The sequence below is a fragment of the Anolis sagrei genome, chromosome 3 (genome assembly GCF_037176765.1).
Source record: "Anolis sagrei isolate rAnoSag1 chromosome 3, rAnoSag1.mat, whole genome shotgun sequence".
Lineage (NCBI taxonomy): Eukaryota > Metazoa > Chordata > Lepidosauria > Squamata > Dactyloidae > Anolis > Anolis sagrei.
In genome coordinates this window covers 225,143,455-225,161,445 of record NC_090023.1, presented here as the reverse complement: position 1 = coordinate 225,161,445, position 17,991 = coordinate 225,143,455, and the positions used below count along the sequence as shown (strand labels likewise).

General features: G+C 38.8%; 1 protein-coding gene across 2 annotated transcripts in view; it reads left to right on the top strand.

Annotated features, from left to right (window-relative positions):
* The window catches only part of EPHB1 (EPH receptor B1), a 429,850-nt gene that overhangs the window by 327,926 nt on the left and 83,933 nt on the right, over window positions 1-17,991 (top strand). For both annotated transcript variants that reach the window (XM_060768006.2, XM_067465922.1), the window contains exon 5: window positions 6,800-7,135. In XM_060768006.2, the coding sequence (XP_060623989.2) occupies window positions 6,800-7,135 (336 nt within the window). The remainder of the gene's footprint in view (window positions 1-6,799; window positions 7,136-17,991) is intronic.

Below are 17,991 nucleotides of genomic sequence, written 5' to 3'. Positions count from 1 at the left end.
GGAAAGCTGAAGGCAAACACTTGCTTTTTAGATTTGTGTCAATCTTGTGATTAAAAACTGCCAAGGGGGCTTGCTGTATAGGTAGTAGAGACTGTAAATGCTTCCTTGGGTGAAGGCTTTGATCCAGTATGATTATATGTTGTTTAAAAATAACTTCCCGGGTTATTTATCAACTAGTCTTTAAATTACTATGACTGACTAGTTCCAGGACTTTTTCTTCTTCTTAGGAATAGGAACCTAATTATTTAGGTACTTTCCAAATCGGGTTAAAGCATGTTCTAAAACTGCAGCAAATGGCAACCTATCCTTGCAGCCAATCAAGAAGAGCATTCCTATTGATTCTTGTGTAATGGATCAGTATTCTATTGTGTGGTATCCTTTTTGAAATACCTAGCTTACATAGGGCTGTGAGGCCCTTTGTTGGACCTGGTTCTGTGTGGTTGGACATTTTTCTAACAAGATAGTGAGAGGGAGCAATGCTTACTTCCTTGGCCATTGTCTGTGGAAGTATTCAGAGTACTAACTTCTATTGTGTTATCTTCATCTTGGAACTTTTGGTATATCTCACCTGAGTTTCATTGTTTGGTGCCATGGAAAGGCTGGTGACACCAAATCTACATCTCCTTTTCAGCTGAAGCCGAGAAGGTGGGGAGATTTGAAAGAATTGTTTGGGCGCTTTGGTCTAGGTGTAGGATAGCAAGCTGGGAATGACTCCATACAGAACAAAATGTTTACAGTAAGTAGGTAGCTTTTTAAAAGTAAATGCTATAGTCGGTTTTGAGAAAAAGAGGGAGTTTTTTTTACCAATATATTATTTATTATTTATTATTTATTTATTGCATTTCTATACTGTTTTTCTCACTCCTGGGCATACTCAAAGCGGTGTACAACATAATAAATGGTGAAAACTCAATGCCAAACATACTATAAAAGCAATACATAACATATCTAAATCAATAATATATAACTATTAATTACGACCATTAAATGTTATACAAAAACATTGTAATTATGATAATACTTGTGAAATTTATTGATATTTGAACTGTTAATAGTTCCTTTTCTAAAGTGTAAAAAGAAGAAAGACACAAGGAGAAAAATGGGGCAGCACTTTGAAGACTACCTGGTTTATATTTTAACATGAGTGTCCATGGATATGAATCCACTTCTTCAGATGAGGCAGTACTAAGGCCCCAGATACAAAGCATATTTAGACAGTTGTGGGAAACTGATATAGAATCTTATAGGATTCAGAAAGATACAATGCATGGCCCCTACTCTGTTTTCTTAAATCTGGTTGATTAACTCTAACATAAACATCTATCATGGTGACAGAAAAAGTGGTACTGCAGGATTTAGTGAAATGATGTGAGATTCTTTTGTAGCGATATATTCAGCAATTGAGAAAATGCAGACAATTTGGATAATGGAATTTAAACATAGAATTTGCAGTAATGTCAGTATCATATATATTAGTGTATATATTAGTGTATAGGTTGACCTCACATATAAGCTGAAGGCAGGTTTTGAGGCTAAATTGTGGATGTTGATATGGCCTGTGAATACATCAAGGGTCATTCCAAGTTATGGGGAAGTCGTAAGCACTGCCTCAGGGCAGCAGCTGCTCCTAGCCATCACAGTTTTTCTGCCCAGGCATTAGAAAAGGCAAAAAGCACCATGATGGAGAAAGTAGAGGGGTTTCGGTTCTCTGAGGGTCTCTATGTTCGTACCCTTTACTACTCTACTCAGAGATAAGGGTGTTTTTAAAATCAGGTTTAAGGTACCTACATTGGCCCGTGAATAAGTTGATCCAGAGGTTTTGGACTGATGTTTTTGACTAACATTTCTAGAGTTATAATGGAGTATATAGGCTACTTGTTTTGAGTATTTTGGCATCCAGAATTTAAGGCATGATGACTTTCAAGTGTGACTAGCAGAATTTCTAGAACAAGATTTCAGATTTCTAGAACTTCAATATTTGGCCTTGAGCTTGATTTTGAGAATTTTGAAGACATATATTATAGCTTCATTTCTATTCACTGCCTCAGGAAACAGTAGCACTACTCAGACTGAATTGTGATTGTGCTTGTTTAATAGAGCTTGGGCCATTATACTGTTTGATTTGCCAGCTTCATGGCCACACTGTTGACTCACTCTGTTTGTCATTCCAGCAATCTTTCATTGTGACACAACTCCTTTCTCAGAATTCACATTATATATGTGTGACTTTGATTACTTTTTCCAACATGGCCCATACTGTATTTGTTCACATTAAATCTTCATTCATTGATTCCAGTCCTGTTTTTTCAGCATACAAAACCAGGGTTGTACTTAATTCTTACTCTGTAACATGCTAGAAATCATTGCTAGAGTGGTGCTGCCTGCAGATGTGATATATCTGCTCTGAACTCTAGTGTTCAGGTTGCTAATAAATAATAACCGCATGAAGAGTTGACACAGAAGGAGACCCTTGCAGGACCTCACTAAATACCCATCGTTTCAGTCTGGCATACTGAACCATTAAGAACTGATCTCTGCTTCTGACATTTTCTGCTAATCTCTATCTGTTTTTACAACATGTGGTCTTTCCTGAACCCTAATAACATGTTTCATGGAATGTTATCTTTTACAAAAAGAAGATACTGTATGTCACTTCTGTTTTATTTGCCTATGGTGACATGATTCCTATGGATTGGATCAAGTTTAGAGAAATAGATTTCTAGCAGTGGAAACTTGCAGCTTGAACTCTCATTATATCTCACAAATTGATGCCTTTCAAATGTGTTGTACTAAAATATCCATTACCCATATCCATTGGCCATGCAGGCTAGGAGCCATAGCCCAACACAAGTTAGAAAATATTGACTTAAAGTGTAGTCATATCAATAAGCTAGAAATGATAAGAGACCAGATTTATTTTGTTTGCATGATTTATTTATTTATTTATTTCACTTACTTATACCCCGCCCTTCTCACCCCGGGGGGGACTCAGGGCGGCTTACAGAGGAGGCACAATTAGATGCCCAAATCAATTGACAAGCAATACAAAATACAAAACAATTCAACAGTTAAATTAAAACATCAACACATAATAAAATAATAAAACACTCTCATGCTCAGGGTTCAGAGTCCATATATCCATTCCATTCCATTTGTCCTTGTCTATCGTCAGATCCTTAAGTTAGTTGTCAGAATGACCAAAGGCTTGGTCCCACACCCAGGTCTTCAATTTTTTCCTAAACGCCAAAAGGGAAGTCGCCAATCTGATCTCCCTGGGGAGTGAGTTCCACAGGTGGGGGGCCACCACTGAGAAGGCCCTGCTCCTCGTCCCCGCCAGCCTCACTTGTGACAGTGGCGGGGTCGAGAGCAGGGCCTCCCCAGAAGATCTTAAGCTTCGAGATGGGATGATCTCAATGTCTCAATGATCTCAATGTCATGATCCTCACAGAGAAACACAAATGGGGAGCAAAATAGAAACAGCAAAAACTGGCATCTCTATCATAGAATGACATATCCTATTCTACATTGAAATCAATACCAAATCCAATAGTTGAGAGATTTCATCATATATTGTATACATAATTCCTCAATAAGTAGAAAATTCTTCAGTATATTCAGTACTTTTTTCATGTATGTGCCGATCATTGCACAATTCATGCATCTATAAAGGATTTGGGTTATTATCTTTAAAGAGCATGATTCATTATTAGGATATTTCTGAAATGTGGGGCATTTAGGGCAAATGAAGATCAGTCAGGGATGGCTAATTTAGAGAGAAGAGATGCAATGTAGATTGCTTTTTTGTTTTTCTTGTGAACAAGTGGATAGTCAAAATGTGGAAATGTAAAACAAGATTTGGGGTGCCTTCAAATGGCAGTGGTCTTTGCACTACCAGTATTCCTGGTTCCACTCCTTAATTGCTACTAGTACAACTATTGTTACTTCCTCTTCCAATTCTTGTTTCTCCCCTTCCTTCACTTCTTTCCTCTCCTCCTTCTTTTTCTTCTTCTTTAGTGGAGAGAAAAAAATAAGAGGGCAAACTCTGGACAGTTATAAATGGAAGAAGTGACTGTCCAGATTTCTCCCAAGGAACATAGTTATATGTCTACATTTGTGTTGACCTTGAAGTCAATTCTTCTCATCAGTACCGTGCTCATTTTTTTCCTCCAATAGCTATTCTACAGTTCTGACCTTCTCTCTCTCTTGCTATTCTGTTGCTTCTTTGTCCTGCTGTTCATCTTGCTGTCATTCACTGTCTCACATTTTAGACATACTGCTATTGTAGTCTCTTCCTCTTAGATTCTAGCTATAGATCAAGCATATGTTCACGAGATGAGTTGGGGAAGGGCAATTCTAGGACTTCAAAGGCATACTCCATTTTTTTGACCCCCCATCCCTTCTAGATGGGCATTGTGGTGATTTTCCTTTCAATGTGCTTTCTGGTCTTTAATGTTTGTCATCAAAATGGCTGATTCAACCTGTTTGGCTCAATACGGCCAACTTTGTATGTATGTATGTGTAAATTTGTGTGAATTAGGTGATATGGGATATTAATTGAAATATGATTGTGGGATTGATTATTTAAATGAAGGAAGACCTCATAGAACTGAAATGATGAGTCTGTAACCTTAAAATCCTTAGCAAATCCAACAGCCTAGAAACCTTTAGAGACCCATAAAACAATGGGAAAAAACTGGAACAGCTTTAAAAATGTACAGGAAGCTTGTCACAGATAGGGACAGCTGAGTACTAGATTTGCTGAAAAAGGGACTCTGTGACATCAGGTATTTATCAGTATTAAAGTATATACTTTAATTTCATGCTAGTAGCAACATATGTGGAATAGTGGTTAGAATGCTGAAATGGGACATGAGAGATTCAGGTGGTGGTTAATGCCTCCCTCTGGCAAGACAATATTCCAGCGAGCTTAAAACAAGCTGTGATAAAACCGCTGTTGAAAAAACAGTCACTGGTCCCCACTCAATTCGTCAACTATCGGCCTGTTTCCATTCTTCCCTTCTTGGGCAAAGTCCTGGAATGTGTGGTGGCCTCACACCTCCAGGTGACTACACAGACGGATGGTGATGAACTACGATTTCATTTTGACGACTTGGCCTATGTAATTATATGATTAGTATTTTAATGTTTTAGTGTATTACGGGATGTGATGTTTTTAAACGATTGTCTGTGATACTGTTGTTGTGAACCTGCCTGAGTCCCTCTGCGGAGGTGAGAAGACCGGTATATAAAAGTTCTAAATAAATAAATAAATAAATAAATAAATGTTCTTGGAAGACATGGATTATCTGGATCTGACCCAGTCTGAGTTTAGGCCGGGACATGGAATTGAGACAGCCTTGGTCGCCTTAGTGGATGATCTATGCCGGGAGCTAGACAGGGGGAGCGTGACCCTGTTGGTTCTGCTGGACCTCTCAGTGGTCTTTGATACCGTTGACCATGGTATCCTTCTGGGATGCCTCGCAGGAATGGGCCTTGGAGTGGTTCCGATCCTTTCTATAGGGTAATTCCCAGATGGTGTTATTGGGGGACACCCCAAAACCATTGTTTTGTGGTGTTCCTCAGGGCTCTTTACTGTCCCCCATGTTGTTTAACATCTACATGAAGCCACTTGGGGAGATTACGCAGATGATGTCCAACTCCATCACTCCTTCCCACCTTCTATTAAGGAGGCTGTTCAGGTCCTTAACCAGTGCTTGGCCGCTGTGATGATCTGGATGAGGGCTAACAAATTGAAATTGAATCCAGACAATACAGAGGTATTCCTGGTCAGTTGCAAGGCCGAACAGGGCATAGGGTTACAGCCTGTGTTGGAGGGGTTTATACTCCCCCTGAAGGCGCAAGTTCGCAGCTTGGGTGTGATCCTGGACTCATCGCTGAGCCTGGAACCTCAGGTTTCGGTGGTGACCAGGGGAGCATTTGCACAGTTAAAACTTGTGTGTCAGCTGTTCCCGTACCTTACAACACTTCCCCTCCACTTCAGGAGGAATGGGGCTGGTCCAAGCCAGCATCATCTGATGACACTTGGCAGGCCCTGTCCTGAAGAGGGAAAAGGGGCCATAAAAACCCCATGTGAAGAGGTCCTGAGTAATCAGATAAATTTCTGGTTACTCATCCTGGCTCTGTTGGATGCTCTAAATCATTCATTAATTTTAATGCATTTTAGTTTGTTAGATTTTGATTATGCTGTATGTGTGATTGATTTAGATCTACCACGTCTATTTAATTACTTACCTTTTTGGCTAGTTACCATATGTTTTTATTGATGTGTTTGTTTACTGTTCTGAATTGGTTTGTCTTGTTTCTATTGTTTATTATGGCATTGAATGTTTGCCATCTTTTGTTGGAAACCATCCTGAGTCCTCCCAGGGAAATAGGGTGGGTTATAAATAAAGTTTTATTTTATCATTATTATTATTTCTAGATGTGGCAAAGTAGTACCAATAACTTAAACAGCTGAACCAGACTCAAAAGAAGGACACATATTTGTAGGAGGATTTTTTGCCTATCTGACTTGGAAGCGGGGGTGGGTGGGTATTTCTTCAGAAAAGATAATTACTGAAATTTTGAATGGGGCACATGTTCATATCACACATTGGAGAAAACTCTCAATTAGGGGAGAAAACTTTTTGTCTCCTTGGGCCCTTTCTAAAGGGAAGTCACAAGAGCTACTGCCAAAAATATATATATCCACATCTAAGGTTTTCTAATCTGCACCATTTCAGCAAAAGTATCCACTCTATGATATCCAGACATTTATCTGCATAAACTTTACTTACAGGTGTTCCTTCAGGGCCTCGCAATGTGATCTCTATAGTCAACGAGACATCAATTATACTAGAGTGGCATCCACCTCGAGAGACAGGAGGCCGTGATGATGTAACCTACAACATTGTCTGCAAGAAATGTCGATCAGATCGCCGTAGCTGTTCCCGCTGCGATGACAATGTGGAATTTGTACCAAGGCAGTTGGGCCTCACAGAAACACGTGTTTTCATCAGCAACTTATGGGCCCACACACCATATACTTTTGAGATCCAGGCTGTGAATGGAGTTTCTAACAAAAGCCCATTCCCACCACAGCATGTCTCTGTGAACATCACCACCAATCAAGCCGGTAAGTGTCACAATTGCTGTTTTATAGGTTTTATGCACTTTCTTCTTGACATGAACATCAAGATAACTTTTAAGACACCACATCTATGTTTGTTAATTTAGTAATATTAACAATTTGCAGTGGGTTTCCAGAAAAATGTGCCATTTTTTCCAGTTTTCTTTCTCCCATGTGTATTTGCATGCATGTGCCTTCAGGTCACTTGTCAACTTATGGCAACTCTGTGAATTTTATAGGGTTTTATTAGAAAATGAATGTTCAGAAGTGTTTTTCCTGGTTCTTCCTCTGAAATACAGCTTAGATATTCATTTGAAATTTTCCATTCCAATACTAATCAGAGCTTATTCTATTTAGTTTACAAGATCAGCTAATATCCAGTGCCTTTAGGATATTTAGGTCCCCTCCCCATGTTGCTGGGAAAATACCTTTAGCTATTTCTCTAATTGGAGAACCTATGGCATTGGTGGCTTCGAGTCTGGAATATTTAGCAAAATGCAGTATAGCACACATCATTTTCTTTCCTCAGCAGGTTGACCAGTCAAGGGGCAGCATAAGCTCTGGAAACTGCAAGCAACTGGGAGCCACTCAGCATTTTAATCATCTATTTTGCATTGTGGCATGGTAGGGAAATTTTAAATTATTGTAGCTTGCTCCTGCAAGTATTGTAAGTAAAGCCATTGCAGAACAAGCAAGCCTAAGGCAAGAACGTCTTCCCAGATGACAAAATGCTGTGTTTAGAATGCTGGACCTTTTGAGATGCTCTTCTCAGAAGCACCATCAAGAAAGACGCCTAGATATAAATTTCAGATGAAGAACAACTGTACAGTTGGTACTCAATAGAAAAGTCACACAGAAATAATTTCAAGCAGGGTATATCTCATCTTCATTTTCTCCCTCCCAGATTCATTTCTATTAAATACAAGTAATTCCAGATATATTTTTTTTGCATTAACAATAGAAAGATAAAGAAAGTTGTAGAGAAGATGGGGAGTTAAGCAGATGACAGCAGATCTGGGGGTATGTGTACATGGATTCTGCATACCAGTCCAATAAAAAGGTGAGGGAGGGACAACTACCAGGTGGTGACTCTGGCTGAAAGCTTAATGAAGGGAAGAACTGACAGTTGAATGCAACAATAGATGACAATCTGTTTTGGCTGCAGAAAGAGGATGGTAATTTCTGCTTTGTATGAGACATGCAAAGGGAAATTCTTTGTTAATTCCACTCCCATGGGAGAGTGTGCAACAGAAACCTGGCGTAAATATTTTAGTATCCTGTCCTTCAGGAATCAGAACTCTGTCAAGTTGTCATGTTAGGTTTGTGCCTGCCGGATGTCATTTATATCTTTAACCAAGTACAACCCAACTTACCTCTTTCATTTGTGCCCTTTTGTTTGTTTTGCCTGCTTTTTCCTTTCTCCCTACATTTTGCCTTTGTCCACCCATCCACCTGCTTGACCATTCACATAAAGGACCTTCCCTCTCCTCAATAAGCTAATGTGACCCCCATGTGAACAATAATTTGGTCTGTTGTCTAATCTTGGATTCTCAAGAGTGCTATCTTCTCATTATTGTTGAGATCTTACTATGGAGCATTTGCTTTCCCTTTTAGGTATAGTTTGCTATGATCCCTTGCCTTGTCTGCCATCTTCCAACTCACCATCTGTCCATTCACTTCCTCCTCTTCACTATTTTTGCCACAGGACCACCATTATTTTGAAAACTTGATATTGGTATTGTATTTAGACATGGCTTGTAATTATCCAGCTGATGCACATTTGTTGTCAGTGCTTTTAAGGATGTGAGTGATGCATAAAAGACCACAAGGAATTTTTTTTTTTTGTAATAAGAGATAAGGTATTAGCACCCAGCACTTGTTTAAATAGGACAAAATGGGATGCCAAACACTAGAGGCTTTTAAAGAAAGGTTAATGGGAAGGCACAGAAGGAATTGAATGTGTAGATTTGGCACTGATTCAGACATGGATGCTTACCAGTTTAGTTTTGCTATCCTCCCTCCCTCCTTTTTTTGTTTTGTTGCTGACCTAAAAATGCAATTCATTTCTAACTGCAAGAGTGATTGCCTATGCAGACAATAATGGTAGAAGCACATTATTATAGGCAGCTGTATCCCCATGCGTTCACTTTCAATGGTGTGTGTGTGTGGGTGTGGGTGCATTCAGTGTCCACATGGGGCTTTATTAAAAACCATGCATGAAAAAGCAGACTCCCAGTAATGACAAATGATGTAGAAAATTGCTTGCTCTGATCCTACAAAAAATAGTATTTATGTCAACTCTCTTCTCTTTAATTAGTCTAATTAAGCAATTTTAACAGAAACAAACTTGAACGCCTTTCTCAGGTTCAAAGGAACTGATCAGTACCCTTATCTTAGCCATCTGTCTGCCCATTCACCCATATTATCCATCTTCACACTGCTTTTCTTTTCAACTGGTAACAGCTATCTCTCCATCTGTCCATCTTGCCATCCCAATAACCCTTCACCCAATGAGTTTTTATTTAATTATTTGTATTTTCAGGACACATTTTCATTTTATTCCCATCTTTTGATGCTTCTGGATGCTTCTTTTATGTGGTTTTCAGAATTTCTATATTGCTCACAGTTTTGACCTCATGCATGGCCAGTTATTGCATTGTGAAATATTGCAAAATGGGGTATTCCCTATGATACTGGGCTGCAAAATATAAGTATAGCACATTGAATATTCTCAATGACAAAGTTATAATAATTTATATAAATGAATACAGGATAGTTTGGTTTCCTTTTATCTCTCTTTCTCTCATCCTCCCTCCCAATCTGCCTTATGTGTGTGTCTTAGGGCCCTTCCACATAGCCCTATATCCCAGAATATCAAGGCAGAAAATCCCACATTATCTGTGTGTGGACTCAGATAATTCAGTTCAAAGCAGATATTGTGGGATTTTCTGCCTTGATATTCTGGGATATAGGGCTGTGTGGATGGGCCCTAAGCTAGTTCAGGCTAGAAGTCTGTTTCCTCTGGAAATACTGCACTCTCATTTAGCAAAACCATCTAGATTTTGGCATCCATGTTTTAAAAAGCATTGTTATTGTTCTCCTCCACCTCCACCACCACAGCCATCATCTCCAAACGGTTGCAGTACTAACTTTACTCATTGTGTATTACTTGTCATGTCATACTGTTTCAGTAAATTCTTTTTTCTTGTTCATTTGTTTGTTGTTGTTTTGCTTAGGGAAAAATATGAATTTATTTGATTTTCATTTTTAATATGAACTGGCCTAGTTTATTCTTCTTGAAATAATATATGAAAAGGAATGTAATTTTATACTTCTCATAACTTTGCAGTTTGGGAAAATCACATACAAAAAGACAAATGTTAAAGACAACTGCTGGAAAAAGATATGAATATTAAGTGGTATTGTGTACAAGCCTTCACCTGAATTTTCATGAAAATGCTCACCAAGATGGCCATAAAACCAGAAGCCACAGAATTCCACCGGCAGTTAGTGGAATCATGGTGTTCTAATTGTCTAGTCTGAAAAGGTCCCTGGTTGCTAAGGCAGTTCATTTTCCTGCTTTCTGTAACTGCTCAAGAAATATGAAACAAGAGCAGAGTCAGAAGTAACCTTCATAAGCCCATCTCGCCCCTTGGAGAGGGTAGCCCAGTGGAAGAGTCAGGGGTATGGACAGTATCAGTAGAGGAAGGGCTGCACTCAGAGAGGTGGCCCTATTGAGGTCATCTTATCAACCTCTGTATTTTAAAGGGTGTTAAAAATTAAAACTCAAAGATAAGAGCATTTCTTAAGTTTCCTTGTATGCTTTGTAAGAGTAAGATCTTATGGAAATAATTTGATCTTGCCTTACAGTACATCTATCTATACACACCAAATTCTTTTGTCAAAAAAAGCAGTTATCCTCAGAGCTTGTAAAATGATTTTTAAAACCACAATTCCCAGAATCCCTGGTCAACATGGCCAATTCTATATTGGACTGGAATACAAAATATGCCAGTACCACACCACTGCATTTTGGCTGTTATTTACTTGCAATTTCAGCTCAGTCCTTCAGGTGGAAATGCACAATTAGAAAATACACACAAAAGGAAAATGACAGGCATAGGTGTCCTACTGGTATCCATGTAAATCCATCTGTGGTCATAAAATCAGATCTTCTACAAGTGATGTTGTCTATAAACCTCCTCACTCTTAAGAAGGCACTAATGAATTGATAATGGTGTGGAGCATTCCCAGTATGCCTGTCCAAAACATAATGCACAAAATATATCCAAAGACACCATAGTACTTCATATTATCAGCGCAAATACAAACCCCTAGACATTCTGGCAGAGGTCAATTCCCTTACAATACTCATAGCCACTGATTCATGTGTGTTTGTGAAGAAGTGAGAAGGAGTCCTGCTGGAACAAACCATGGTAAGTTATCAGTGGGGTCCAATGAATGAAAAACCCTTGAGGGGAGTGGAAATTACCTCTTGGATGTAAGCTCAATTTTTTTCTGCAAAATTCAAAATGGCCCTGTCCTTAAATGAACTGAGTGCTATATGGAAATGTTTGCTTATGATGCATTACTATTATGTCTTGCACACACCCTTGTTTTAGGGCCCTTCTACACTGCCAGATAATCCAGAATATCAAGGCAGATAATCCACATTGTCTGCTTTGTACTCAATTATCTGAGTCTACACTGCCATATAATCCGGTTCAAAGCAGATAATCTGGTGGTTTTTTTTTTACAGCTTTGTAGAAGGGGCCTGAGTAGGCTTAGAAATGTAGTATTCCTGCTTTTATTGTGTTTTTGTGTGTCTTTAAAAATACATTTCCACTTCAGTTTAATTCTTGCCCTTTGTGTAATGATACTGGGCAATTCATCTGCATGAGCAAACATGAGGAAGTCTCCATGCTCCCGCCTGTCCACCTGCACACCAATTTGATGCTGTTCATCTTTGTGGCATTATCCATGTTAAACAGGCAGGAGCATCGAGGGGGTTGTGAATGTGGCAATTAACAAAACAGCAATCAAGCTAAGTGTTTAATTTCAGAAAATTATCATCTTCTCTGAGCGGATGTGGAAAGATTTTCTAAAAATTTAAAACACAGAATTAAATGTGCTGTGTAAACAAAGGCAGTACTGGACTGTCAACTTTGCCCACCGGAAAGAATGAGCAGCCCCAATTCTAAGTGAATTCCTGAATACTCTGATTGCTTGACCCACAGTGGAAATGCAGCATAAAAATAAGATTCAAATCATTAACATCCAATTGGAAGATCTCCTGCCCAGAGGCTGTACTGCACATATGTAATTTGTGTTACAACCCTGCATTTCCAAATGTGTAGTGTGTTGTGCATATTAAGGGATTTAGGATGCAAAATGATGGGGTGTACTCCAGTTTGATAATAATGATAATAATTGTAACAATATTAATAGTAACAGGTAGCTTCAGTAATTGATTATTGCTGCTGCTGCTGCTGGTAGTGCATTTATGTGCTGAGGTTTTGTCCCTCAGATGGTTTGCAAGCAATGAAATGCAACAATTAAATGAATGAAATAAATATAATCGGCCATGCTTGTTCAGTCCTGCAAGGACTCTTGGCATCAAATTGATAATGAAGTGGATGGAATGATAATATGATGCCTTCCTTGGCTTTGCTCATTCTTATCTATGTAATCCCCTGCTATCTGTGGGGGATACCCTCCAATACCCTCTTTAGATGCCTGAAAATGCAGATAGTATCAAATTCTATATCAGTAATATTTTGGAATGTGGTTGACTAGGTGTTACTAAAACCATGGAAAGCAAAATTGTGGGTAAGGATTAGGGATGTGCACATATTCGTTTGGACTTAAACTGATTCAGCAAATTCAGGGATTAGTTTGCTAGATCCCCAAAAATGGGGGGGGGGGGGAGAGAGAGCGAGCAGAAAGCTGGCCAAAACAATTCAAGACAGCTGGTTTTTTCGGCTACTGCAGATGATGGGGTTAACTGAACTGTACCTGAGATAGAGGTCTGCCTCGGGGGCTCCTGTAGATGATGGGGTTAACTGCATTGTACCCGAGGCATCATCTCTTTTTTCTTCCTCCCTGCAGCGGTGTCCATTTCTTCTGGAAAACCTCCCTAACAGAGAGACCCTGCTGGGAACTTCTTTTCCAGCAGTTCTTGCCTGGAGCAGGCATTGAAAAGCATCTGAGCTCGTCTCAGGGCATGATGGGGGTTGAAATTTCTCTCTCTGTTTCTCAGCCAGTAAAAGGCCTGATTGTGTCAATGGCTGAGAATGGACATAACGGCCTACTATAATTCCCAGAACCCTCTTTTGTAGTTTGTCTTATTTTTTAAAAAAATGTTATAGTAAAAACTTAAAATAATGTAACACTGCTTTTATCTGCACCCTCTATTTTAATACATCCTTCTCTTTAAGAAAAAAAATGGGGGGGGGGGAGAAAGATAGGGGGAAAAGGGGGTGAGGGAAGATAGGTGACCTCTGGTCTATCCCAATCTAGTCACAAATAAAGCTAATACTATATGCTTCATCCTCTAGACCTCTCCTTACTAACTCTTCTCATATTATAACAACATCATCAAAAAACTTTAATTTATTCTTCAGAACTCAGAACTGGCAAGCCCTTCTCTTCTTCATGCAAAAAATTGATAAAAGGTCTGAAACCTGGGATCCTGACACAGATTCATGACCTTGAAGTATTATTGGCAGTATTCTTGACCTCAGCAAATATAGCTTGTCTCTATCATGCTTCATGCACATCCAGGCTTTGATCAAGTTACTATACCATGCAAGAGCTGTATTTACAAGCCAGAGCAAGATAATTCCCATGCTCTCTCTCCCATAGTTAGACTGCGGTGCTGAGACAGGTTGAATTTTACTATTCCCCCATGCCATTTTCCTGGTGAGCTTACCCCTAATGCTCCTATTTACCTCCATAGGGAAAAAACCCCATAATAATACTGTATTATCAAACATGTCAGAGCTAGGTGTACTCTTATATCAAGGAAACCTGAATTCAGATCACCAGCCAACTCTGAAACATACATATTTTGGGGAACAGTTTGAAGGGGTTAGGTGGCAGTCTAATAAAACAAATGTTAATTGTAGTGAACACACTAATGTTTTCCTCTCTTTATTGTCTCCACCTAAGTAGTTTGAAAATTCTTTGAAAAGCTGTGAACAGTTATTGTAAGTAAGATGAATGTGTGTATCAGAAGCAATATTGCATATATTTATTTTTAAAACTTCCATATACCTCCTTTATATGCACTCAAGTCAACTTTCAATAAAAGAAGTAGTTTTAAGAAACCTGATGATAGAATAAAATTATGTGGCAACAGAAAAGCTAAAGCTGTTATGGAGAAAAATCCAGCAATTACGCTGGTATTTGTCATACCTTTTCAGCTATCTCAAACAAATGGCAATTTCTGCCAGAAATGAAATTTTCACAGCAGAAAACAACACGGAGAAACTGATTCAAAAGGGGTTTTTTGACAGAGGTTTCTATAATACTCACCATTCAAATACATTGTACAGCTGTTCCATCTTTCTTCCTTGACTGATTTTCTCTGATAAGAAAAAAGATGAAAGAAACAGCAAGAAAACATTGGAAGGATGCAAACTGAAGACCAAGATTGAAGTCCCACAACATCTCAGTAGGGATTTGAAGAAATCTTGCTAAATTCGTTCTTGCTGGCAAGACAGACCATCTCAACATATCAACACAGCTTGTCGAGAGTTTGTTAACTCCAGCAAGATTTCTCACCTCCTGCATGTAAATGGGACTACAGTGTGCTTTTCTGATAATAGTTTCTGCAATTTGTAGATTAATGTCAGTCTATGAAATTAGCATCCTTTCCCTTTGTTAAGCAGTGCGTGTGCACATGAGCACTCACATGCACAGCAATCACAGAAAGACAGACTGGTGAAAAGAAAAGAACCTATCTGATAATTTCATTTTGTAAAAGACTATGCAGCAAGCTAGCAGATGTTGTAGCTTTGGTATGCAATTTGAGCAATTTCTGCAATTTGCTCAAAAATAGTGATCACAAAAGAAAGAGATCTCCTGAGATGGACAGAGAATACCTCATAAGAGAGGAGAAATGTTTTGAGATGTGAGGATTTATATCCTTGTGATGGTGTCTAGACCTTCCATCAAGTTCCATGGAAAAGGTTATGCACACACACATAGAGAGAGAAAGCCTTCACTGAAGAAAACATCATTGTTTTCAATTCAGCAGGATAAAACAAAATTGATCATGCCAAGCTTATTGTAGTGCCGATGAGCAAATTTCCTCCTACTTGATTCAGAATCAGGGTTTCAGCCTGTATCTCTTAATTGATTCATAATGCTGTTTGTGATGCATCCTAGACTTTCAAATCAATGGCCAACACAGCTTTTGATGCCTCAAATGTTAGCCTTGTTTTGGGGTACATTTGGACATGCTGATTCCAAAAATGTTACCGGTTCCCATCTATCAGCTCAAGTTTTTGAGATACAGAACATGTGGCATGTACCATTATGATGTGCTTATGGGTGGTTCTAAAGGATAATGTTTTATTATAGTTTATTGTATGTTTTAGGATGAGTGACAACAACTACTGGTATTTGGTTTCAGATGTTTTAATTTTTATTACACTTGCTTTTATCTCCTGTAAGCTACATTGGGACCTTAAATGGGGAAAGGCAGGGTATAAATTTCTTAAAGAAATAAATGATAAATACCAGTTTTTATCTTCTCGTCCATAAAAAAGCATGATAACTATATCTAAAAAACTCGAGCTGATGCGGCCTATCCAAAGTAATTTTCCAGCCTTGGCATTGCTGCCTCAAGTTTTGCTTAAAAAGTACTATGTATGTACTAAAACTTTAACTGTTCAAATACAATCAAATTAATGTCAGGTTATTTCTCGAACAGCAACAGTTCTAATTCCAAGTTGAAATTCAGGAGGAGAGCTTCCTTAAACCTTGTTCAAAGCTCTTTCTGCTAAGATAATCTTGGAACCTGGGCCAGAGAAAAGCAGTCATGAGAAGAAGTTGCATGGATCCAAGAACTCATTTCCTGCTGTTATGAAACTGTTTAATGCATTCTGCATTTTAAATCAGAAATACAAACAGAATGTAACCTCTATGACATATGGTTACACCCTTAGTGTCAGGTCATGGCTATTTTAGTTCAGATGCTTGTTTGGAAATGACTTACACAGGGGTTTAGTGCCAAAGCTCTATTCAACATTAAACATGTGTCATACTGAATGGAATGGGTATGTTCATACTTTTCCAGACAGCTTTAGTTTGTTTATATGTATTCATATTGCTTCACAATGGTTTGCCCTCTTTTGAGTATCTCAGTCTACTAGTGTGTTCAAAATGGTTGCCCTCTTTTGAGTATCTCAGTCTACTAGTGTGTTCAAAAATTTCTATACATTCAATAGCAAGTTTAAGATATCATTTTTGTTGTATAGAGGATTATTTTTATGAATTATTAGAAAAGTGGCATTGATGTATCTGCCATTAAACTGGGAATGCTGTTTATCATGAACAGCGACTGCGGAATAATGGGTAATAGGGCATTTAGAAGATTCTCATGGTTAGTCCCTGGGGAGCCCTCAGGTCATACTTCAGTGGGCTTTAAAATGAGACACTTTGATGTCCCAGGAGGACTAGGCAGGAAATTAACTCGTTTAATGAAGCAGAACTTACATTGTCTTGTTTCTGTGTGAACTCCCATCCACAACAGGGATTAAAAAATAAAGGCAGAAGGTGATTGTTCCACATGGTCCTTCCTTATACAAATGTAAAGTAACAAAACCTGTGGCTCCAAATGGACTAGAAGGGATTCATTCTCAACAATTGCCAAGAGTGGTTGCTTGGAAGATCATATAATATCATGCCTGTTTTTTAAAAAAGAGGAAAAGAGTTCTTGCCATACATCAAGGGAACCACTGACCACATGGGGATGCTGATGAGAAAACACAACATACAATCTATCTACAGACCCACTATGAAAATCCAACAAATGCTACATTCAGCAAAGGACAAGAGGGATCCTCCCACCTCTGCAGGAGTTACCATATACCATGCAGCTGTTGACAAGTTTATAGGAACCACCAAATGCAGCGTCCAAACACGAATCAAGGAACATGAAAGGCACCGCAGACTACTTCAACCAGAGAAGTCAGCCATAGCAGAGCACCTGATGAACCAACCTGGTCACAGCATATTATTTGAGAACACAGAAATGCTGTACCACTCCAACAACTACCATGTCAGGCTACACAGAGAAGCCATTGAAATCTACAAGCATGTGGAGAATTTTGACACAAAGGAAGAAACCATGAACATAAAAATACTAAAAAACACTAAAATTATAACCGTAAATAAAAAATAAAACTCAAACACAGGGAACTCCAGAGAAGAAACAATCAGGTACACCTAATCACCTCTCAACAAAGGAATTTACCAGGCAGTAACAAGCCACACCTAAAAACTGTCAGGCCATCAAATGCTAATCAAGGTGGCCAATTGAAACATTCACATCTAGCTCCAACAGACAAGAGTACTTTCTCCCACCCTGGACCTTCCACAGATTTATAAACCCAATTTTCCCAGTTTCCAACAAACCTCACAACCTCTGAGGATGCTTGCCACAGATGCAGGCAAAACGTCAGGAGAGAATGCTTCTAGAACATGGCCATTCAGCCTGAAAAACCTACAACAACCCAGTGATTCCAGCCATAAAAGCCTTTGACAATCCAATATTTCTACTTATGCTTACAAACACTTGTAAAAGGATTGTAGTCATATCCTGGGAAAATTCCAATCTCAAGCCATGGAGAAAT